The sequence below is a fragment of the Capra hircus genome, chromosome 9 (genome assembly GCF_001704415.2).
Source record: "Capra hircus breed San Clemente chromosome 9, ASM170441v1, whole genome shotgun sequence".
NCBI classification, from domain to species: Eukaryota; Metazoa; Chordata; class Mammalia; order Artiodactyla; family Bovidae; genus Capra; species Capra hircus.
The window spans coordinates 36,562,054-36,588,628 of record NC_030816.1 but is presented as its reverse complement, the minus strand read 5'-3'; the positions used below and the strand labels follow the sequence as shown (position 1 = coordinate 36,588,628).

At 33.7% G+C, this 26,575-nt stretch overlaps 1 protein-coding gene and 1 non-coding gene across 2 annotated transcripts in view; both read right to left on the bottom strand.

Annotated features, from left to right (window-relative positions):
* The window catches only part of ASCC3 (activating signal cointegrator 1 complex subunit 3), a 345,247-nt gene that overhangs the window by 101,268 nt on the left and 217,404 nt on the right, over window positions 1-26,575 (bottom strand). The window contains exons 18-30 of the mRNA XM_018053127.1: window positions 25,974-26,138; window positions 22,497-22,583; window positions 21,466-21,642; window positions 18,146-18,371; window positions 16,365-16,519; window positions 13,108-13,206; window positions 11,993-12,161; window positions 9,627-9,847; window positions 7,693-7,778; window positions 6,076-6,242; window positions 5,820-5,965; window positions 5,579-5,699; window positions 3,270-3,412 (exon numbers count right to left, since the gene is read on the bottom strand). Coding sequence (XP_017908616.1) covers window positions 3,270-3,412; window positions 5,579-5,699; window positions 5,820-5,965; window positions 6,076-6,242; window positions 7,693-7,778; window positions 9,627-9,847; window positions 11,993-12,161; window positions 13,108-13,206; window positions 16,365-16,519; window positions 18,146-18,371; window positions 21,466-21,642; window positions 22,497-22,583; window positions 25,974-26,138 — 1,962 coding nt within the window. The remainder of the gene's footprint in view (window positions 1-3,269; window positions 3,413-5,578; window positions 5,700-5,819; window positions 5,966-6,075; window positions 6,243-7,692; window positions 7,779-9,626; window positions 9,848-11,992; window positions 12,162-13,107; window positions 13,207-16,364; window positions 16,520-18,145; window positions 18,372-21,465; window positions 21,643-22,496; window positions 22,584-25,973; window positions 26,139-26,575) is intronic.
* Window positions 109-180, bottom strand: TRNAW-CCA. Its single transcript has one exon. It is a non-coding gene; the product is annotated as a tRNA-Trp (tRNA).

The following is a 26,575-nucleotide window of genomic DNA, read 5'->3' as shown; positions in this document are numbered from 1 at the left end:
TCCGACTCTTTGCGACCCCGTAGACTGTAACCCACCAGGCTTCTCCATCCATGGGATTCTCCAGGCAGGAATACTGGAGTGGATTACCATTTCCTTCTCCAGAGGGTCTTCCCGACCCAGGGATCGAACCTGGGTCTCCCGCATTGGAGGCAGACGCTTTAACCTCTGAGCCACCAGGGAAGCCTCTAGTCCTATTTATTTAGAGGATTCAACAGTGAAAACCTACTTTACAGTAGGTTTTAGTATAATCAGATGAATTTGCATAATAATCAGTTGTAAACCCTTAGAGAATTTGACTTTAAAGGTGATGGCTTTTTTAGTGGCAGGAATAAAACAAAGCTTGGGTTGTCTTATTCTTGAGATGGGCTTAGTGAAACAAAATGTCCAGAAATGACATAATTTCCAACTGGCCTATTTTAGCAATGAAATATATGAAACAGCAAAGACCATGTAAGTAATTTCTGTACTTTCTAATGAGCCTCGGTGATAGATTTTTTGCTGATAAAAAAAAAATACAAAACAGAGAAGTAGTTTCATACAATGGTGAGCAGTTCAGAGTTTCTAAGGTCTCACACCTTTAAATGAAAAATAAAGAATAGTAGAGTTGAACTACAGCAGGGAGAGCACATGAGGTTCACATCTGAGGTTCATGTGAGTCACATATGTGCTAAAGGCACAGTTCTTATATAAAAATGCTTTGAGCACACATCCCCAAATGTAAATAGGTACCTTGTACCATGACTTCAAAGAAAAGTCTCCGTTAGAATACTGTTAGGGATAAGACACAAGAGGAAAAAAACAAAACCAACAAGAAAATAAGGCTAGATAGATGCTGTATATAAACTAAACTGTATACAGGTATATATTTCATACATCTATTTTTCAGCATTTCCTTTAAGTCAAGATAATGTTTAAATACAACAGGGTCATTATTTGGGCATAATAAGTTAATAACACAGGATAAGGAACTTTTGACAAAATTATATTGATTTTAAATTATCTTGTATACCTTGTATATACCTACAAATCACATTAAAGGAGTAATGATGAAACTTGAAAGATAAATGATAGCTTTCACCCCCCTTCATGGGTTATGTGATAGCTTTTACATGAAGTTAATTTTGGGTTCTGCTACTTATTAGTGATTAATAAGGTCATCTGTGGTCCTACATAAGAACATCTTGAAGTGTTAACTGTTGCTAGTTAACTAATGTTAACATATGACTGTAATATACACAGTACCATCCAACCCTAAATGAGTTGTGAGACACGGAAGGGGAGGAATATGTGACTGTTGAGACTGGCACTAGTAGGCTCGGAGCACTGTGTTTACTGTTCTTCAGGCTACATGAGATGAAAAAGTGGAGAGGCGCAGGGAGAAGGAAGACAATGCAACAGTTTTATCACTGATTTCAGCTACTTTTTTCCAATCATAACTCCAGCTAGGAACATATTTTAAAAAACCAGAAAAGTGTAAGAAAGAAAAAATCACTATCAATCTATGGCAGGAGACAGGAGAATACCTACATTTAGAAGTATTGGAAGGAATCACAAAGAATCATATTAACAGACTGTTTCACATAAAATGCAAAAACTGCCATTTGAAAAAACTAACTCAGTGAACTACCAAAATTTACTAATAAAGCATATGAAAGGTTAATACATGTATATATAACTAACACATACATATGGAAAAAAGTAACATACTTCATGAGTGACATGCCTCATACCAGGCATGCCTCATTTTATTGTGCTTTGCAAATAATGTGGCTTTATTTTTTCTTTACAAACGGAAGGTCTGTGGCAATTTCATGTTGAACAAGTCTACCGACACCATTTTTCCAACATTTGCTCACTTCATGTCTCTGTGTCATATTTTGGCAATTCCCTCAATATTTCAAACTTTTTCATCATTATTTTATTTGTTATGATGATCTGTGATCAGTGATCTTTGATATTACAATTATGACTTATGGAAGGCTCAGATGATGATGGTGAGTGTTTTTTTTTTAGCAATACAGTCTTTTTATAATAGATTAAGTTATGTACTTTTTTAAAGACATAATACTATAGCACACTTAGATGACTATAGTATAGTGTAAGTGTAACTTTTATTAAGCACTAGGAAAGCAAAAATTTTGTGTGATTAGGTTTACTGCAATGTTTGCTTTATTGCAGTAGTCTGGAACCCAATCCACAATATCTCTAAGGTATGCCTGTATAAAGTTTTAGGGGTGTATGCATGGGTATACGGTATTTCAATTTGGTAAGGTTCCCACACAAATATATTTTTATGCTGTACTGCAACAGATAAAAGCCCAAAGGAATGAAGGGACAAAAGAGAATAAATATATGGAAAAAAATGTTCAACTACAAAAATATTAAGGCACACATTAAAACACTAAAACAAGAAACATTTTATCTATAACAATAAATTAAAACAAGTGAGTATATACTGAGACTGTTACTCTCATACACTGCTGACAATTCATACATCAATAGGGATAATCAAAATTGGTACAGCCCTTTTAGAAAGTAATTATGTGTGTATGAAAAATTATAAAAAATGGCTACATTATTTGAACCATTAATTTTAAATTTATAAGTCTGTACTCAGGAAATAACTCTAAATAAAGAAAAACCCATAATAATAAAGATGAATGATTATTTAATTATAGGAGAAAAGTACAATGGAATAGTCATATAATAGAATTATGCAGATAGGAAAACATTTTAATGATGCTTATTACTTAAAGGACAATAATAGGCTTTACTTATCAGTGTTTTCTAAGTTTTTGAAGATGGTCATGTTATATAGTTTATACAAAGTTAACTTTGCAAAATTGATTATGAATTTCAAGAGCAGTGAACATTCAAATATTATGAAAAAACTTAGCCAAATATTAAAATATACATAGGTGATGAAGTTAAAGGGAGAAATACAGTAATATATGGGAAGCCTGGGTGGCTCAGTGGTAAAGAATATGCCTTCAAGGCAGGAGGGATGGGTTTGATCCCTGGATCAGGAATCTCTCCTGGAGAAGGAAATGGCAACCCACTCCAGTATTCTTGCCTGGGAAATCCTGGGGACAGAGGAGTCTGGTGGGCTACAGTCCACGGGGTTGCAAAGAGTTGGACATGAATTAAAAACAAAAGCAACGGTAATAAATAGATTAAAACTAAACATAACTATATATGTAATTCCCATTATACTACAATACACACTAATTTGACAGGAATAAGAAGTAGAATTAAAATATGTTGCTTACCTCTCTTTCATCCATATTCAACCACTGCTTTGGATCTTCTTCGGTAGCTAGAAATGCTATCAATTCCAAAGCAGTAAGACGAGTTTGACGTCTTGATGAGACAAATATCAAAACAGGTTTGGCTGGAGAATGGCTTCTAATTGCTGTTGAAAAATTGTAGAAAATAAAATAGTAAGCCACTTAAACCAGAATCTGAATTTCATTAGGATATCAAATAAATGCATGAAAACTAAGGATGTAAATGATTTAATTGAATTCTTAATTTGGTCATGAAATTCTGACATTATACTAGAGAAATGATAGGAAAGGAAAGGTAGCTGTCTCTACTTAGGGGAATTTTCTGCCCAAGACAGGGAAGACTGAAATATCTTGACTCCTGGTTCAGTTCTGACCTGCCAAGGAAGGAGACTTAAAAGCTGAGACTCTCCATAAACAACTGTATATGGATACAACTATACAGGGATACTAGATCTTAGGTTGGGTTTTCTATTTTTGAGTTGTGTTTCTGCTTGGCCAAGCAATGATATTGCAGCATTAGCTGGTCCTGGGGTCTGGAGAGAGAATCAAGACCTGAGGCAGGGGTGGGGTTGAAGGAAAGCCACAAAAAATTCCTTTTATTTTTGTCCTGTCACCAGTAGATAGAAAAATTAAGTGAGTTTGTATCAATAAATTAATCAGATATGTCAGAAAAATGTTTTCCCCAAAACATAAGCATAACGTTTAAAGTGGGAAGATAAGAGAATGCAGAAGAGAGCTGAAGAAAATACCATACTTGAATCCATGTCTGAGTGATGGCACATAGGGAGTAGAAACACAGAAGATGAGTAGTTTGAAAACTGGGTAATAAGACTGAAAAAATATTACTTAAATAGCCACACAAATCATTTGACTTAATTGGAATTGAAGTTTCTTTGCTATGCATAGGTTCCAAAATACTGATAAGATGGTACAAGGAGAATTTATACTTATGTGTACATAGGTCTCTTTAAACAGAGATATTAGAAATTTTTATACTAAAAAGTACAGCTTCCTTATAATTTCTTGTTTGAAAGGTGAGCTGCAGAATTTCTTTTTATGGGCTAAAAGAACAAGGTTCATAAATGGAAATGTTGACATGACCTTGGCTATATTTATACCTAAGAGTGAGAAATAAAGCTATCACAAAATCATAAATATAAACTCAAAGAAATACAGTGATACACTACAGGTATAATAGTTTACAAGGATAGCTGCTGTACTTATGCAATATTTAGAGAAGTGTAGGTATAGTTAATTTACTATTGATTTACATAATATAAAATGCTTCATTTCAATCACTGGTTTGGGATCAGTCATTCCTTAAATGGAACCAATCTATCAAACATACTATGAAAAATTAACACATTCACAGTAGGTCAGAATTTATAGAATGCAAATGGTAATACTTTGATAAATCATATTAGAGATACATTCAAAATATACATATTAGTACAATATTGGTATCATTGGTGCACATAATCATGAATGAATGAATTTGCCTCTTTTTTAAACTTCAAACATTTAATGGATTTTTGCTGCTGCAAGAACAGGTGTGGCTGAACAGTTCACGGCAGATTTATTGTTCATTAGTGATTTTGTACAATGCTTCTGTGGAGGTGTAAATAATCTGAACTGCCAAGATTGGTCTCCAGTTCACAATCAATACTTTGCTTCTGTCATAAGGCTAATTACAGCAGCTAAAAAGTCACCTCACAACTGTCACCTCACAATCAACAGCAGTTCACATTAGAGAATTTATTTTGGAGGTTATTTTTAATTGATATAATAAATATTCCTTATGCAGCCTAAACACGAAAACATGTTTCAATAAAACAGGAGTGTTATTCTTAAATCTTTCCTGCCTGCCTAATTTGTTAGAAAGGGAAAAACAAAAAATAAAACATAAACAGATACATAGCCAAAAAAAGCACTGAAATTTTTCAGATGATTTCTGATAAAAATTAACATTATGAGTCTAAAATAAATATTCTACTTGTCATTTACTCAAGTTACTATCATAATACCTTAATAAATTAATTTTAAGAATAATTTGATTTTTTTAGAGTACATACATTTATTCTACTATGAAGACATTTTCACTTATGAAATTAAACTTTCAATAGTCAGTTCAATATATATTAATATTCCTCAACAGTTAACGTAAATAGTTCTAGATATCTGTAGAAGTTGAAGCAGCACCACCCTTTCAAAGAAGCCCAGGACATTTAGACTGCATTTAAAGGCTACCATACAAAACAGCTGTTATTCATCCCAGGAAATCTGAAGCTTACCCTGAAATGTAGGCTTATTCATACTAGCCATACGAGGACAGTAATGTTGACCTGGGAAACCCTGAATGTGAACTTCCAGTGGAACTGGGCGTACTGATGGTCGGAAGTTGAACAAGCCCATCTAGAGTGAAAATGAGAGAGAAACCATTTCCAGTTTTTATACTTTATAATATTCTAGTGCTTCCTTAATAAGGCGCTAACTCATACTATGAGATGTCTGGTTGACCAATCTTTCACATACCTGACGAATATTGAGCCAGTCAGCAAGGTCTCTGGCATTAGCTAATGCAGTGGATAGTCCAACTATCCTAACAGGCTGTTCTGTGTGGGATGAGATGAAATTCGTTCGAGATACAATGACTTCTAGAACAGGGCCTCTTTCTTCCCCTAAGAAAGAGGAATAATGGACGTTAATCATTTAACAAGTCCTGATGCTAGCTGCTGCAGGTATGAGGAGTCCAAGTTTGTAAACTGGATTCAGATGCAGTGGTACCCACCGAGTAGATGGATCTCATCTATGATGAGAATAGTGACTTGCTTTACATAGTTCCTATTTTGCCAGCTTCGGCTGACTCCATCCCACTTCTCTGGTGTGGTCACAATAAGGTCAGCCTTGGCAATGGATTTCATATCAGGAGTTACATCTCCTGTCAGTTCAATAACTCTGGAGGAGAATAAAAATGATCCCTTAAAATTTTCAGGTAACACATGAGCTTAGAAAAGCAAAAATATGGCCTTCAAAATAAAATTTTATTATGCTTAAAACTAATTTATCTCCCTTTGACTTCTGAAATTTTCTGACTTGAGTCCAAAACAGATATTTCTTAATGATTCTAAGATGATTTCCTCCCATAAAATGAAGAATATATAAAAACAAATCACTGAAATCTAACTTCTATGCAGATATGCAAGAGTATCAAACTTTGTTTTCATTATGTTTACAAAGTCTCTACCCTTTGTGATTTTACAGAGGTGAACTCACACCTCCTCCTTATGTTGGAATAAACACCTTTCTAATGAGGGAAAGTGTTAACTTATTAAGACAAAAGGAGGTATTCATTAAGAATATAATTGTGTGTAAATTTTGTTTCTTTTCTTAGGTTGAAATTGTCTAGATATTATAGGCAAATTCAAATATATAAGGACACAAACAAGGTAAGCTGGGGCAAATATACTGTCTTCCCATTCTGAGAAGATCTCAGAATTATTGTGAGAAAGAAGGAAAATTGAAGGCTAACTCCAAATTTTAGGTAACCATGAAGTCATTTTTATATCTGTTTTGACATTCAAAAAACAGAAAAAAAAAATCAAGATTAGTTCCTCCAAGGATAGCATTCCCAAAGCTTTACGTTCCTTTTATTATTTTTTCACATTTTATTTATTATTTTGAATAGGTAATATATTTGATGGTTCAAAGTATATATATATATAGTAAATAGTCTCTGCAAAATGGATATTCTCATCACCTGATTCTCATTCTAAAACAAACACATAGTTATATTCTTCATCAAGTTTTAAAAACAAAAGGGGAATACTTAAAAACAGTTCTTTAAACAGTATTTTGGAAGATCTATTTTTCAGTATGTAGAATTCATTTTTTTCACAGGTAAGACAATATTTTGCATGATGTGAATGTGTCATAGTATATTTAGTGATGCTCCAGTGGTCACTCAGGTTACATGCAATCTTGCTATTAAAAAAATATTTTAATAAGTAACCTTGTCAATAGGAAAAAAAATTTTTTTAAGTCATGTTCTCCAATGATTTTTTTTTTTCTTATTTTGGTAAATTATTTACATGCAAAATGCCTTCTAAGCAGTTTTTGGAAGCTACTTTGAAGTGTGTGAAAGAAAAATAGAGACATATCTTATTTTTCTTTTGTTTTTGAATCTAAAGTTTTGAGAAAATTTTCTTGCCAAATAAAAGTATAAGTAAATTAAGGGCTTTCATTTTTCAATCTTGAAACAAGTGAGAATATTGATAACATTTTAACTAAAACACTTTTAAATAAAATGAAAATCATTTAAAAGCATTCAACAGTTTTAGGCAAATCTTTTATTTCTTGATCCTTTTCAATTATTCATCACATATCTTCTGAAAAAGGAAGAACTTACTTTTTACCAAGTTTTTCTTCTATTCTAACTTTCCAATCATCCATTCGTTCACGTACTAGGGCTTTTAAGGGTGCAATATATACTGCCTAAAATGGGGATGCAAAATGATCTCATGAAAACAGTGACATCATTTTCAAATACAGGTAAACTCAACAAAATTTATCAAAATATAAGTGTAGCTTTAAAAATGTATCTTTTAATACTGAAAGACTTAAAATTTTAAATTAATGGGAAAATTAATTAGCTTAAACTACATTTAGCCAAAGTAAGACATGAATGTAACAAATCATAAAAATACTGACATAGAAAATTTTAAATATTTTTTAAAAAGCACCATTGGTATTTTCTTTAGGTGGTTTATAATGAAACTATCATTAAAAATTTTTTAATTTTAATCGGAAGATAACTGCTTTACAATATTGTGTTGGCTTCCGCCATACAACAACATAAATGAGTCATAAGTATACATAAGTGCCCTCTCTCTTGAACCTCCTCACCACTCCCTTCTGCATCTCACCCCTCTTGGTTGTCACAGAATGAAATTATCTTTTAACATAATGTGAAAATTTTTAAAAAACTAGAAGATAATAAATTACATATAAGTTATAACTCGTTCATGAAAAAAGCTACTAATTTTGAAATTATACAGATAAATAATCTAGTTGTTTAAATTTTAATGTAGATTTTATGAAAGACGCCAATGCCAGTCATACATTTTAGGTGTTCTACAATTCAAAAAACAAAAATAATTAAAAAAAAAACCCTGGTTTTTAATAATCTAAACTTTCATACAGATTACTTACTGGAAAAAAATTCTTTCCCCTATAAAATGTTTCAAATTTAGAACAGAGCTCTACTGGTTGTGTTAATTTGTCTCCTACTGGCTTCTATAGTAGCTCATCTGGTAAAGAATGCGCCTACAGTGCAGGGGACCCTGGTTTGACTCCTGGGTTGGGAAGATCCCCTGGAGAAGGGATAGGCTACCCACTCCAGTATTCTTGAGCTTCTTGGTGGCTCAGATGGTAAAGAATCCTCCTGCAATGTGGGAGACCTGGGTTTGATCCCTGGCTTGGGAAGATCTCCTGGAGAAGGGAATGGCCACCCACTCCAGTATTCTTGCCCAGAGAATTCCAGGGACAGAAGAGCCAGGAAGGCTACCGTCTGGAGGGTCACAAAGAGTCAGACACAACTGAGTGATTTTCATTTTCACTTTTTTTCACTTTCAATGGATCCATAGCCACATAATAAACGTAAGAGTAGGAAAACATAAAGCTAAGCAGCGAAGAATAGCTACTAAGTGAAAATCATTAAAAAAGGAAGTTAAAACATTTCTAAAACCACAAATGATGAGGAAAAGAGCACATAATTCTAATCATAACAAATAAATTCACTTTTTTGGAAAAAAAGGTTTCTGAGAGTACTTCACATTTCAAGAAAGCTTAAAATCAACACTTATTTGACTCGACACATTATTTACATTAATAATAGCATGGCCATTTGGAGAAATGTGGAATAAAGGCTGCCTTGGTATTTCCTGTGTGTAATCAGCTGTATTTATTAAAATATTAGCATTTTCTCCACAGCCAAAGGGTTTATGATTAATGATTATGAGTCATTATATTTCTTATAAGTATGGCTATGAACTACATATCTTACAATGAAATTTCCTATGAATTATAGATACTTTACAATGAGAAAAGGACACGTGAGCACCAATAAGTACATTAGAAATCTAACTAAAGGACTCCAAAGTGTTAATATAAGTTTTCTTGTGGCCATTTACTCATATATTGATCTGGGCCCCCCTGGAAAACTCACAAGAGAGTGGCAAATCTATTCAGTAAGTCCTGCCAGTATATTTAGCACTGGCTAATTTACAGATTATAAATTATGTTTTATAATTGAATGTAAATATATGATTGTTTCCAACTGACCTTTGAAGCAGGGTACTTGTTGAAGACTCTGAAAATGGCTAATTCAGCTGCAACAGTCTTTCCTGATCCAGTGGGTGCTCCAAGTAAGACATTACAGTCTGTGTGATACAGCGTATGAAATATTTGTGTCTGCACAGGGTTAAAGTGGCTGAAGTTGTACAATGCTTCATAAGCTTCACAGCCCAAAGCTGTGATAGGTAAAGGCTGAAGATCCAGTAATTCTGAAAAGATTCAACAAGTACATACAAAACTGGAGAACATGCATGTTATAAAATACTGTCTTTTTGAAACAAATTATAATAATCCTTAATTCTTTAGAGGGAAAAAAGGATTAACCAATTCTTATGTACTAGTTACAGATCTCCCCCCCTCCATTACCATGATTATGATATTGACATACATACTAAACACTTTTCTCGCAGAGCTCCCTCTAAGACAGCGCTAATGATCTTCCAATCAGGAAAGAGATTTGAATGAGTGGTATATGGAAATATACATGTTTTAGAAGAAAACTAAATCTACACCAACCTGTAGAAGAAGGAAAACCACTTGCAAACTAGTAGTAGTAACAGTTACCAAGAACAAATAACTCTTCATTTGTTAGATAATTAACAAAACAGTGGTTGAGTGCACTGTTGTTCTAGACAGTGCAAACTAACATGAACTTGTGAAGAAAATAAAATACATTAAATAAAATAAGAAGAAACTTGGGTGGGAGTTTTAAATCAGAGCTTGACTGGGTAAATAAGAACTGTGCTGAGAAAACATGGAAAGAAACTAGATTTAACTGTAAATCATCAGAAGTCCAGGAGATTAGAAAATCAAAATGATTTTGAGAAATAAAGTTATACCTAGATACCCTTGAACTTGACAGTCATTTCGTTTTCCTATAATCCAGAAAGGTATCAGTTAGCTAATTTCAGGATTATTCCATGAAGTATGATTCTACTTATGTGAAGTGAGTAAGAAGGGAAAAAAAAATCAAGAAGGGAACATGGTGGTCTGTATCTTGAGTCGGATCTTCACAGTACAGATTCAAAGTTGAAAGTACGGAGAGTTCTCGTTTCAAAAAATGTAAAGTAAAAAGCTAATTTTTAAAATATTATCACTGCCCCACTGCTCTACTCTATTACATAGGTAATTGATTGAGAACTAACTTGTATGTTTCTTATACCAGATTACAATCACTAATATGTTTTGAAGCATTGAAAATCAAGAAGCAAGGAATTCTTAACTTGAAATGCCAATCAAAGCATAGACATATTCTTAACACTAAAAAAATAAACATTTCAGCATTCACTGACAATGTTAAATTAAGGTGTTTTACTTCTGAGAAATACGAAGATTTTTCCCAGCTGATTCGAGCTCAGTGGAATGCCTGTATATATACTTGGATCCACACAGAACTAGAAATCATTGAGGTTACATCATATATTTTTTAATATCAATTGATATGTCATAGTGGTACATTTGTTGCATTTAAAAATGTTAGAAAATCAGCTAATTACATAAATAAGGTAAAACATGCTTATCCACTCAACAAAGAAGGGATTAAATGAGAATTAAAATATAACATCAATACATGTTAAAATCAGCTACTGCAAGCATAGAGACCTAGTAATGAGGTTGATAGCATATGTTTAAAACACCCACAAAAGAGAAACAGACTCAGAGACACAGAGAACACACTTGTGGTTGCCAAGGGGAAGGAAGAGAAGGAGAGGGATGGAGAGTTTGGGGTTGGTAGATTCAAATCATTACATTTAGTAGGGATAAACAACAAGGTCCTAACGTATACCACAGGGAACTAGGCTTAATATCTTGTGATAAGCCATAATGGAAAAAATATCAAAAGTGTATATATGTATATATAACTGAGTCACTGTGCTACCCTGCAGAGACTGACACAACACTGTCAATCAACTACATCTCAATCAAAAAATAAAGCACCAGACATTTTGAAGTATTTTATTTTGAGATTCTACATATCACAAAGCTTATTTGATGAAAGAAAATCAGAAAAGTCTTCTTCAATGAATAGATCAACAGATATTGCAATTTCACTATTGTTTGAGAAATCATGATTATAGAGATGAAGGTACAGTAATACAGCAACAGTAAGGGTCATTCTTGTTAACTGAACTAGGCTTAGTTTTATGTATTTGGAACTCAAATTAAAAAAACAAATTAAGGCCTCCATTAGGGTCTACATTTGATTTTGAAAAGTCTCTTCTCAAACTATATTGATAAATAAGATGGGTTTTTATTTAGATTCAGACAATTTTAAAGCATAGATACTTTTCAACATGAACTACAAACAACAATTTTGGAAAATCAATGATTCAAGTTACTATTCCACATGTTACCTGTATGGGGAGGATGTCTCTCTGGTAGAATCAGATGTTGAAAGTTGATAATACATACAGCCTCAGCTCCTAACCATCGATCAGACACTGCTCGGATGTAGTATTGGGAAGGCAAAGGCTCAAAAATAGGGATTGTAAATACCAGTAGTTGAGCTTCTTTACTAATGACCTAATGTAAAATAAAGTATAGAATGAATATGGTTATTCTAGTAGCATAGAGGCCTTACTATTCTCTTGTAAAAACAATGGTATCTACAGCAATATGTACTAAAGAGAAAGAAAATATCTTGGACTTCTAAATAGAGATATTCAGATACTTCAGAAACTTGTAGGTGGTCATCCTCTGAGGAGATCTGACATTATAAAAGGAAAAACATATGCTCAACTTATAATATTTACATACGCATATCATCATGTATTATCAAGTAACCAATTTAACTCATTATCATAATTTCCCTAACTTCATTCATTCAAGTATTTAACTTCATAATGTTTACCAAATTATTCATTTAATATTTAAAGAAAATCTTTCACTACCATAAGTGGAATAACAGAACACTTGGCATAAAGAAAAGAATCATGAACACAAAGGAAATGAAAATAAAATATTGCTATAAAATTCTATAGATGTCCACTCAGGCCTAAAGCTTGTTTTTCTTTGATAAAAAGAGAAATTAGGAATGAAGCATCATAGTGAATTCCATCAAACTGAGTCTTTCTCTTGGAATTTTAAAAAAGAATGTCTTTTATAGAGTGTATTCAGTAGTCTTAATACTGTACCTATGTAACACCTGAAGTTATTTTTTATTCATTTAATTTTTAAAATTTTATTTATTCCACCCATTTGACACATTCCACCCCTCTGGAATCTAGGGCCTTAAACCATTAGAAAGATTACAATTTAATTTCTCAAATGAAAATCATATTGAATATATGAAGATTATAACATTTAATCACTATTCTCTTTTAAAACCAAACAGAAACATAAAACATAATAAATAAAGCTTCAATGGCATTATGAAATTATACAGAAACATGTAAAAACAGAAATTAGTTTATATTTTCTTTTCAATGATAGCAACAAAATAAGGATAGAGTCACACAGACATATTTACCTGTTTTTTTAGAACTAGGAAATACTCTGAATGATAAATATGATCATTTGTAGGATCTTCTACCCAAATCCACCACGGTTCTCCTACTGTCCCATGGACCTAGAAGGAAAATAGTATCCTAATACTATATATTTTAATTCAAGTGAGGGATTCTATTGTTAGCATTCCCAGAACCCATTCCTTTCTCTCTTTTTAACAGATTTATTGATATGGAATTTACTTAACAAAATTTACTCACTTAAAGTATACAGTTCAATAGTTTAAATACTTTTACAAAGTTTTGTGACCATCTTTATAATCTAATTTTAGGACATTTTCATCATCCCCTAAAGAACCTTGTACCCTAACTATCTTTCCATCATATCAACCTCCATCTCTTGACAACCAGTCTATTTTCTTTCTCTATAGATTTGCCTGTTTTTGACATTTCACATAAATGGAATCATATGCGACTGGTTTCTTTCACTTGCCATAATATTTTCATTCATGTCATAGCATGCATCAGTCCTACATACCTTCTTACTAACAGGTAATATTCCATTGGATAGATATATTGTGTTTCGTGTACTCACTCCTTTCTGTTTTTATTCCTAACAAAGCCTAGACTTGTTCAGTATGTTCATCTCTTTTTCTCTCTCACGTAACATTGAAGGTTACCCCACCTCCAAGAGTAATTTTGGTTAGTATACGCTAATCAGCTTATAGTATCCCCCTCACAAGAGCGTGTGGCAAGGGACAGGCACATGGCCAGTACTGGCCCAATCAGGCTGAAGAAAAGGTGCATGCTCTGGGCTGCTGAAGCAGGGAGTATTTTTTCCCTCTCTCTGTTAACTGCGAACAAGGAAGCATGAATACATTTGAGAAGTAGCCAAAAGTATCAGCAGAGAAAAGAGATGGAAAGATCCTGTGTCTGGAACAGTATTATTAAACAGAAGACTCAGTCATCTTTAGGGCTTATTCTACCCTTGGACCTATCATTTTGTAAGAGGATATATCTTCTTTGGGCTTCCCCGGTGGCTCAAGTGGTAAAGAATCTGACTGCATTGCAGGAGTTGCAGGTGACTCAGGTTCAGTCCCTGGGTCAGGAAGATCCTCTGGAGGAGGGCATGACAACCCACTCCAGTATTCATGCCTAGAGAAGCCGTGGACAGAGGAGGGCTGTGGGCTACATACAGTCCATGGGGTTGCAAAGAGCTGGACATGACTGAAGTGACTTAGCACACACACATATCTTCTTTTCCTTAAGTCAGTTTGAGACTACTCATATTTGCTATTCTTACAGCCAACAGTATTCCAACTGATAAATGCAGCTATGAAAATAATTTAAGCACTCCATTCTGCTAATGCATTGTGGAAGATTTATTATGTATCTTAAGAGAAGAAAATAGGGTAAAAAAATCTAAAACTTCTATGTATTTCAATATACAAAAACTAGAGTTTGTGGCTAATGGTTCTGCAAGGAAATCCAACCAGTCCATTCTGAAGGAGATCAGTCCTGGGATTTCTTTGGAAGGAATGATGCTAAAGCCGAAACTCCAATACTTTGGCCACCTCATGCAAAGAGTTGACTCATTGGAAAAGACTCTGATGCTGGGAGGGATTGAGGGCAGGAGGAGAAGGGGACAACAGAGGATGAGATGGCTGGATGGCATCACGGACTCAATGGACGTGAGTCTGAGTGAACTCCGGGAGTTGGTGATGGACAGGGAGGCCTGGCGTGCTGTGATTCATGGGGTCGCAAAGAGTCGGATACGACTGACTGACTGAACTGAACTGAACTGAATCTTATATTTTATATAAATTTTATATTTATAAAAATATTAAGTATAATTTTATTTCATCTTGTCCTCACAGAAATTCTGTGAGAAAGATAATTATTATTATAATACATGTTTACAGATGAGGAAACTGAAACAATGAATGGTTAGAACACTTTAAGGCCAATGGTTGATTTCAGTTAGGACTATGGTTGGGTATTGTAAAATGCATTCACTTTAAAGAGGTACTAATGTCACACAGACGATGGCATTATGACAAATATTGTAAATATGCAGACGATATTTACTTACACTTAACTAGAACCTTATAAACTAGGCACTGCTATACTACATTTACTGATTTTCATTCCCCACTGGCCTCTTGAAAGAAAGGACTGCCACTTGCTTCTCTGTACCTACAATCTCTTTTCTACTGTACTCTTTGCATAGTGACTGGTGCAAAGATAGACCTTAAGAGTTATTGAGGGTTTCCCTGGTGGCTCAGTGGTAAAAGAATCTGCCTGCAATGCAGGAGACCCGGGTTCAATCCCTGGATCAGGAAGATCCCCTGGAGAACGAAATAGCAATCCACTCCAGTATTCTTGCCTGGAGAATTCCACAGACAGAGGAGACTGGCAGGCTACAGTCCATGGAGTTGGAAAGAGTTGGACATGACTGAGCAGCTAACACCAAAGAATTACTGCCTGAATAAGAGGATCCAGAGTGGATTTTCAACGTGTGTATGTTTGCATCATTCCTTCCAAAGAAATCCCAGGGCTGATCTCCTTCAGAATGGACTGGTTGGATTTCCTTGCAGTAACAGGTAAGTTTTAGAAGAAAGTACAGAAGTAGGGGTAAAAACAGAAATAGGAAAGGGATGGAAGCCAAAGAAGGACATTTGCAAGAAGGACAATGTATAGCACTTAATGTTCATGGAAATAAGGAAGATAACTAAGGAAAGGCTATTTATTATGGCAATCAGTCTTTGGTGATCACTGAAGTAGTTGTCTCAGTGGGAATCAGATGACCAGGCGGTAAATGTAAATTACTCCTTCTACAAGTCTAATAGTGAAGAAGAGAATGATAGTTTGAGAAACATCAGGATTTTAAAAGGGCTCTTTTAGCATGAAGAATCTTGAATTTTAAGTACGTTAAAATGACAGAGTACATAGAGCTAGAAAAAAAATGAAAGATGATAGAATTAAGCAAATTCGCTATGGAGTTGAAACCACTATACCATTGTTTCACGTGAAATTTTAGGTTTCCTATAATTCTCTGACGGTGTCTCATTGGTTGATGTATTATTCATCTATTATACCACATGCTTACCTTGAGGATGAGAGTAAATACTACTATAATGTTTTAAATAATTCTTCAATGTATATTCTTTTTAAAGGATTTTCTATATGCCTTGAGGACAGATGTAGGGAGGTGTAGTTGAACCTGGAGTACAGACATTTTTCCTTAATGTAGGCAGAATTAGGTGTTTTCCATGTCTACCTGATCATTCCAGGAGAAATCAGGAGAGATGCTAAGCGTCACTCGGAGGACAGTCCGTGTGATGGGCTGAATGGATGCCTCCATCGTTACAGAAGGAATCTGATGAACACATTGTTTGACCTTGAGCCCAATATTCACATGATGCAGAATGTGACCTGCAGGGAAAACATCAGTTAGAAGAAATGTGTCCAGACAGGAAAAAAGCAATAAAATCTAACTTGTAAATGGGATTTCAGAGAAGGTGATTTTATTGCTTGTTTTATGATTTGCTGTGTAGAATGGTTGACATTCTTGACCTGGCATGTTTGAATATTTTTTAATAGTTAACTTGAATTAGCAATTCATAGCTCTGAAAACCAGTGTCAGGGTTTTTTATTTTTTCAGCTATTAACAGGGTTCTTAAAATTACTGAAACTTGATAGTTCTTAAACTACTATAAACAGTTCTACTTTTCTCCTAGTCAGTCTAAGACCCATTATAGAAATATTTAGTATTTTGTGAAAACAGTCATTAATTTATTCAAGGCCTATTTCAGAACTCTATAACCATGATGGAAAATGCTTTAGTAATCAAACTCAACTAACTTACATGCCTATTTCCAGGAAACACAGATAAAATATAAAATATGGCCAATCTAGAACAAAATTAACCACTTATATATACATATTTTAAATGTTGAGATCCTGAAATATAGATATGCATGAAAGCACCAGGGTGGCGTTGGGGGGATCACAGACGTGACTGCCTAGAAACATTTTCCTACTCTAATTCAAGCAACTAAGTGGAAATAGGTTATATTTTTAATAGGATCAGTATTTCTTATGTGTCCTGGTGGTTCATAATATAATCTTTTTAAAGCACATTTATAAGTAAACCAAAATGTTTTATGTACACTAAAGTTTGAAACTAAAGTGATTCCTCTTATTTTAATAAAATATTTACATTAGAAAATGCGAGTAATCCCAACTTTCTAGTTCATATTTTCAATTTCTATTTTTATTGATACCTCCCTTTTTTCATTCCATCTTAGAAGTATTCTTATTGCACAGGGGAAATAACTATCCCAGCCTCTCCTCCTATCTATGAACCTTTTGCCAAACCCCTCTTCTCCTCAGCCTGCTTCCCTTAATGCGTAAAGCTTATTCTATTCAGAATCTGAAACATTACCTAATCCATGTTTGTTCAACAGAATGTTAAGGCACATGGCAAGACATGCAGGGATAATTTTTCAGTATTATGTGAAAAGCATAGAAGACCAAATACTATTTACACACTGATACCAAAAGTATTTAAAGATCTATACATATATAATGATGAGGCTCATTTAGAATCTGAAGAATTGTACAGTGTATTGTTGACATAATGTTTTTGTTAAAATACTGTGGATACACATAACAAAAGGCAATGAAATGAATTAAATATTAAGAAATAATTTGAGAATAAATGTCATTAACTAATTCTCATTATTTGTAGCTGTAAACAGATATAAGATTGTAGCTGTAAACAGATATAAGATTTTACAGATATAAGATTGTATCTGTAAAATAATCAAGGGTATGACAACCTAAACTCCATTTTAACTAGTAATTTCATTGAGTAACTACATAAACTTTAAACTTCAAAAATTTAAATTTTGCTTGAGTTTAGATCAATTAAAAAACAAATAAAATGGTAAGTTTATCTTTAGTAAAATGAAAATGCATAATGCTTTTTGTAACATTAAGCAAAATATTTTAATTGCATGTAACAGTTACATTAAAACATTTTTGCTTCCTTCTTACCTATTTCATCTTTCCTCATATCTTTCAGTTTATCCACAGTAAGATTTTTTTCTTCTAATCTTGTTAGAATGTGTGGTGGTAAGACTGAAAATTGTCTCAAAGGGCTAGTCCAACCCCAAAGCCTCTTGTCAATGACTTTACTAAGATTCAGGAGCCTGTAGGTCATGGCGGGCCAACGTTTCCTCAAAGCAATTTCAAAAAGAGCACGGACAATTCTAGCTGCATTCTGAAGAATGAAAAGGGGGATTGGTGGTTAGGTCTAATGTCATTTTTAGTTTATCAATGAAATTATTATTCAGACTCAGTTTAAAAAGTATGTCAAACTGCATCCTTTAATTGTGGGCAACATCTATCCTCATATACCTCTAAATATTTTTATTACTTTTACACAAGAATAATCAATCCTTTTATGTTATTCTGGTTAATTCTCCAAGAATAGCTTTATTTCCAAGTTCTTAGGAAGTTCCACATCACATCTCCCTAAACAGGAATGAAGTAGATGAGACAAAAGGCATGCAAAATATTTAGGAGGTTATTGAAACCATTTAGAATCTAAGAGACAGCAGTGGATGTCCTTGGGTACATAGTGTAATGATCAAATTTATAAAGCTATTTGGAGAAAAGCAGAAGATTTGGGATCCAGTCAGAGAGAAAAATTAGCAAGAAAAGAACAACAAAAAATATTGATGAGTGTAACTACCCATATTAATGGCTTCCTAACAAACCAATGTGTTCACTGCTTTATACGTATTATCTCATTTAATTTTTATGACAAATGCATTTGACTGGTCTTGATATTATGATTTTATAGATGAAGATACTAAAGTTTAGTGATTTTAATAATTTGGAAAGTTGGTGTCAGAGTATCTTGTGAAAGCTAGATCTAAACGTTAACAAAGTGAACACCAAGATTCTAAATTCAGTGATCTGAGGAAAACTTCATTCACAGACATACAGAAAGACACAATGATTGAGGCCCTTTTCACATAGTTTTCATTTGTTTTGCTTCCTTCTATTATTAACTTTCAGATAATTTTATGGAAGATTATTTTAAAAATCATGAACTTAGAGACATCTATAATATCTAATAATGTGAATTTGAAAATGAGGACTATTAAATCTGATCAAAATCATAAAAATATATTAAAAATAGTGAGATTTTAAATAGCAAAATGGCAAACATGATATGGCTTGAAATTATGAATTGAAAAATAATTATAAGAGTTAGGGGCTTTGGTTTTACATTTTATATAAAAAGTATTATTCATCTTTTGATAAATTCAACTATTTGTTTCAGTATTAGAAATTTAAAAACAAATGGTATTTAGAAGTATGTGAGGCTATCTCTAATATCGTTCAAAAATGAAAGGATGGCTCTCATTAGGCATTAAAATGATAAAAAACATTGAATATTTTTATTATTATAGCTATCAAGTAGGTATTCCTACAGCATGCCCAGATGCTCTTCTAAAAACTGTCAGGCTAATTTTTTCAACTGTGTTTGAAAATGCGTTTTAATATTTCAGAGCCTATGGTTGTTCCCTAAAAGCTAAAAGAAACGGAAAGAGAAATTCTGTGTAACATAATACAAATAGGACATTTTAGTCTGGAATGATACAAACTGGGTGGGAACAATGATCAAAATCTCTAACACGCAGAAGATATAGGCTCCTTTATAACACCATAGAATAAAAAAACTAAGGATTTATTTTAAGGGCTGAGAGAAAGCTTCAGGAGTACAGAAGGAAGTACCATTTTACAGATCTGACAGTGCTTGTAGAACTAGTAATGGCTTAAACTTCAAACAAACAAAAAAACCCCAAACTCAACAAAATTTCTTTAACGTAGTCAAGAATGATAAAGCAATAGCAGCTATTTAAGAAGAACCAGGGATGCCTTGAGATACATCCTCAACCTTCTGAGACTGACTTTCTGGGTACCAATCATGAGGAAACCATGAGTTTTATACTGCAAAGCAATTTGTAAATCAATCTCTGATAATATCTTCATAATCTTGAATCAAGCAGAAATGTGGTCAGATTATCCATCCAGAATGCAGTAAAACTTTGCCTTTTCATTAAATCATTAAATATTTCAATACAAAACCATTAGATATATAAAATGACAATATATTATCTTTCAGAAAAACAGGTAAAGCAAAAGACTTTAAAAACAATGGTTCCTTCTAGAGCTTTAGACTTTCAAGAATACATATATTTTTCCATGGCAGAAACATATGAGTTGCAAAATGAAAAAAAGATGTTTTCACCACATCCATATTTACTTTATATTTGAAGTCATCATCTAGTTTTTTGGTTACTTCGATTAAATTACTGCATTTCATTCAAATTGTTTGCTAATGTATCTTGGTTTATGTTTGTAAATATTTCATGTTTACAGTTATTTCAAAGCACTCTGGTGTATACACAGTTATTAACAGTAATTCATTTAACACAAACGCACTTTTTCTATATTAAGTCTTTGAACAAAATTACACAAGAAACCACATAATGCAATAGTTTCTATATTTAAAGGATGATTAACGTTTTATTCTGCTTAACCTGCAAGAGGCATTACTCAAAAATGAAAAAAGTATTTTTGATAAATAGTAAATATTTATCCCTAGAAGGAAAACCTCTCATCTGAAAGGTACATACTCACACACACACACACACACAAATCTACTTTATATATTGCATCAGGTCTTAAATATAAAAACATAAATATTACAACATTTTCTACTATGATAATTCTAAAAACTAAATATTTAATGAGCTGCAATTTATGGATTAATTTTCTTTCAGCCCTCAATTTATAAGAATCAGCTTAGTAGGGAAGATCACTTTTTAAAAATAAATGATATATCATACTGAATATATGATATGAGGTACATTTATTAAACTCTGTCTAATGGTTAAAAACAATTATTTATATTTCTAACTTTTGAAAAAAGCTAGAAAGTTTCCATCATGTTTCCTTTTTGCTTGAAATATTTTTGTACTATTGCTCTAAGTAAAAGAAATGAACTTGACCATTTAAAACAGAAAAATAATCAGATACTGATATTTTTACATGCTAAAATATAAACAAAAGGAACATAAAAGAAAAAAGGTGAAATAACCCCAAATCTAACCTCTGTTCCTGATCTAATAGCATAAAATGGAATAAAAGACATACAAATTAAACAGAACAGGTTCTAAGATAAAATGCTGATTTGACAGCATGTCAATCATGAAACAATACATTATAGCATGAATTAATTCCTTGAATCTCTAAAAGTAATCAAGGAAGAGAAAACAGAAAGAGAGCAATATTTTTACCTGTGCAACGTATGCAGAATCTGATATGAGGGAGAAACTGTCCACTTCCCCTCGGCTGATGTAAGTTTGAAGTAGGATGTTTATTTTCCCATAACTGTTCTCTACACCTCCAGGAGCTGAGAGTTCACAGAAATTGCTTAATAAGGCATCTAACTCCTCTATCTCCTCTTCTCTGACCTGGAAGAATCATGATTTTATAGAATTATCTGGGCTGACTTATTTAAAAATTTTACACTGAAATTAAACCATACTACATGTGTTCTAAAAGTTTCCATGTTATTACTCCACATTTTTCTTTTGTGTACTAAAATAAAAGCAATTTTTTCATAGGCAGCTAATAAAATACAATGAAAAACTACCTTGAGGCTGATACAATTACATTTTATTATTCATCACTAATATTAAAATTGCCATTGACATATAAAAATTTGATATGCCACAAAAATTAAATCTTCTGACCTCACCATCCTTCTATTGATGAGATTTCATTTTTTATTTGACCAGAGTAAAACCTCTGCCCAAATGGATTACAGCAAACTTGAATTATCTTCAAATGCATTCATTACAGTCATATATTTTTATATGGTATAACACATTCATAGCTTAAAAGTGTGAAGTACTATGATTCAAAGCATTAAAGTTTTCACTATTAATAAGATTAAATTATAATATGAGTACAGAAATATTCATATCTAAGTCTGAATCATGCATGTCCTTTATATTTTCTTCAGTGAACCTTACATTGCAAATAAACCAAAATCTACACACTAAATTCTACGATAGTTTCATTACTATAAAACCTACTTAAATTGTATTTGATTTGCAATAGAGAGCAAAGAATGGTGTCAGGTATGAAATACTATCAAAATCTATAATACTGGACATTGTTGATAAATGGAACAACATGGCTGGTACTCAAAATGTGAAGTGTCCTATAGTTTATATTGTATCAGGAATAACAATTTATTGTAAATGTTTATAAATGCACATATATGATATATGCACTTAATTCAAGCTTTAAGTAATCTTACCTTGATTTGATCAAATTCTTCAGCTTTGGAGACTATAGCAAAAATATCACTTTCTGTTTTGTGAGCATCAAAGAGTTCATTGAAGGTCTACCAAAGTAAGTGTTACATTTGATTAAAATAGAAGGCCTAGTAAAATATTTTAAATTCAAAACCTGACTATAAATCACACATTCTAAAAGAACATCTGAGCCCTAGAATACGCAGAGTTACAATGCTTGTAGCACACTGCTCCAAATCATAATTTTAAACAATTATTAAACTCACCAAAGACTAAAAAGAATATTTAGCTAAAGAAGATCTTTAGAAGAAAAAAAAAATCAATAAAACCAGTTAGTGAGGCCTACAATAGATATCTAAAACAATGTTCAGCATAGCATTCTGGTTTTGGCTCATTTTCAGCTTGGGCATATGGAAATCTATACCATTCTCTGACTTTAAGCTGGTCATATATCACATAAAGTTGATGGAGGGATAACTAAAAAATATGTAACCTGAAGATTCTGGCAAAGATATCATAATATTGCTAGTAAGGGCATAGAGAAATTCAGAAAATCACAAAGAAAAAGATCAGAATAAAAACACAGTTGAATAAAGGCTAGAGTTCCTGAAAGACAGCTGCAAACAGGCTTAAGATGTAGTTTGCCAGCAACACACTACCAGGTGGACAAATGGACAAACAAGTGGACCTGAGCAGCTGATGAAAGCTGTAGAGAGCTGAGGGAAATGCTGTGGGTTCAGGAACTAAGAGATCACAGTTGTGAGATAGTATATGTTAAAAGACTTTGAAGAAACCTAAAGTGCTATATGGGGCTTCCCTGGCGGCTCAGACAAGAAAGAATCTGGCTGGAATGTAGGAGACTCGGGTTCGATTTCCACGTTGGGAAGATCCCCTGGAGAAGGGAATGGCAAACAACTCCAGCATTCTTGCCTGGAAAACCCATAGACAGAAGAGCCTGGAAGGCAACAGTCCATGGGACTGCATCAAGTCGGACATGACTGAGTGACTCACACTTTCAAAGTGACATATGGGACTTCCCAGGTGGTGCAATGGTAATGAATCTACCTGCGAATGCAGGAGCTGCAGGAGATGCTCCTTCAATCCCTAGGTTGGGAAGATCCCCTGGAGAAGGTGATACAATCCACTCCAGTATTTTAACATGGAAAATCCAATGGACAGAGGAGCCTGGTGGGCTATAGTCCACCGGGTCACAAACAGTCAGACATGACTGAATGATTGAGCACACACACACACACACACACACACACACACATGCCATACACACACACACACACACAAAGTGCTGTAGAAACACAAGATATAAATGTGGCAAGGGAGGAAAAGCTATTAAGCATAGGAAAATGTTTTCTGAAACATGTTATATGCATAAGCAGATGTTCAGTTCAGTTCAGTTCAGTCACTCAGTCGTGTCCGACTCTTTGTGACCCCATGAATCGCAGCACACCAGGCCTCCCTGTCCATCACCAACTTCCGGAGTTCACTCAGACTCATGTCCATCAAGTCAGTGACGCCATCCACCCATCTCATCCTCTGTTGTCCCCTTCTCCTCCTGCCCCAAATCCCTCCCAGCATCAGAGTCTTTTCCAATGAGTCAACTCTTTGCATGAGGTGGCCAAAGTACTGGAGTTTCAGCTTTAGCATCATTCCTTCCAAAGAAATCCCAGGACTGATCTCCTTCAGAATGGACTGGTTGGATCTCCTTGCAGTCCAAGGGACTCTCTAGAGTCTCCAACACCACAGTTCGAAAGCATCAATTCTTCGGCGCTCTGCCTTCTTCACAGTCCAACTCTCACATCCATACATGACCACAGGAAAAACCATAGCCTTGACTAGATAGACCTTAGTCGGCAAAGTAATGTCTCTGCTTTTGAATATACTATCTAGGTTGGTCATAACTTTCCTTCCAAGGAGTAAGTGCCTTTTAATTTCATGGCTGTAGTCACCATCTCCAGTGATTTTGGAGCCCCCAAAAATAAAGTCTGACACTGTTTCCACTGTTTCCCCATCTATTTCCCATGAAGTGATGGGACCGGATGCCATGATCTTCGTTTTCTGAATGTTGAGCTTTAAGCCAACTTTTTCGCTCTCCTCTTTCACTTTCATCAAGAGGCTTTTTAGTTCCTCTTTGCTTTCTGCCATAAGGGTGGTGTCATCTGCATATCTGAGGTTATTGATATTTCTCCTGGCAATCTTGATTCCAGCTTGTGCTTCTTCCAGTCCAGCATTTCTCATGATGTACTCTGCATAGAAGTTAAATAAGCAGGGTGACAATATACAGCCTTGACGTACTTCTTTTCCTATTTGGAACCAGTCTGTTGTCCCATGTCCAGTTCTAACTGTTGCTTCCTGACCTGCATACAGGTTTCTCAAGAGGCAGTTGAGCTGGTCTGGTATTCCCATCTCTTTCAGAATTTTCCACAGTTTATTGTGATCCACACAGTCAAAGGCTTTAAGTACAAAACATTTAACACGTACAAAACTGTCATACAGGCTTTCGTGTTCATATTCTTGAAGAAATTTCACCTTAGTGATTTCTATTACTTTTTCATTTAAGAAACAATTTTAAGAACAAAATAAAAGTGAACATAGAAAATTCAAACTTTCTCTCTATCAAAAGAGCAATGAGTAAAATTTCACCTTGATCTACCTCCCTCCATTCAAATTAAATCCTCTCTTCACAGGTAATCACTGTTAAGTTTTACCACATAGTAATACATGAAGGTAAGTGTGTGTATGTTAGTCGCTCAGTCATGTCTGACTCTGTGACCCCGTGGACTATATATAGCCCACTAGGCTCCTCTGTCCATGGGATTCTCTAGGCAAGAATACTGAAGTGGATTGCCATTTCCCTCTCCAATGAAGGTACATATATAGGTATATAAATACACACGAAGACAAGTATGTACTATTTAAACTGTAGATATTATGGTGGTACCCTACCTTACATAAGATTACATTAAAAGGCAACAGGCAAGGATACAACTGTGTAGTATAAATTACCTTTGAGTAATCTCTTAAACTGTCCAAATAGTACAGCTGAGTGCCCTAATATTTTTATTAGTTTTTATAATTCTTCTTGGTCAGTGTTTCTCAATAATTTATAATTAATTTTTCAACTTCTTATTCATGGACATCAATAAGCCAACAGCCCCCACTTTAAATCATTCAGGCATTCATTCACCAGGTCTAATATGCTCAATGGTTTTAGGCTTGGGTTCATCTACAGCTTGGGTTCATCTACTCACAGAACAGGATGGCAAGAAGGTCCTGAATATTTAAAGTCCTATTTTTTTTCCTTATTTTTATTGAGTGCATGTTGTTGAATTCCTAAAAGTTAAATGAATTTTGTTCTATTAGTAGCTTTTGTTTTTCCATAGTAATGTTATATTCTGAACTCCAGAAAGCATATACATTTAAAAACAGACATATTACTCTATTTGTTCCACTCAGTATAATACCTCAATAGTGTTGTATTTAATATAGTAGTGGCTAGCAGTTCTACCCAAATCAGTTGAGGAGAAATATCCAGTTCGCTCCTCAAAACGAATCATCCGAGCTTTGTCTAGTTTCCGTCCAACTTCAATGACCAACTGTTCTCGGTGCTTTGCTAATGTTGGGTCAATCTATAGGGAAAAAAAAAAAAAAAAAAACACCAATAAAACACTTGACTAATTGTTCAGACAATCATCATCTGCAAAGGTATATCAATTTATGGAAATTAAATGTTTCTATTGATGCTTTAGCATAAATTTTTATTACAATGTTAAAAGAACACATTTTTTAAAAGTTAAAACAATTAGAAAATATTTTATTTCATTAAATAATGCTTTTAAAATTAATGAAAATTATCAATCTGTATATTATTTTCAGATAGTAAATTTTAGAATCTAAAATTTCTGTTTAGTTTTATAATCTTTAAGATTAATCAGGATTAGAAATTAGATACATGAAAAAAATCATTGTTTTCTCCCTACCACACTAAAATAAGAACTGTAAAATACCAAATCATAGTTCTGCTTTATCAGCTGTTTCAAGAAATGATAGTGAGAATGATTTCCTC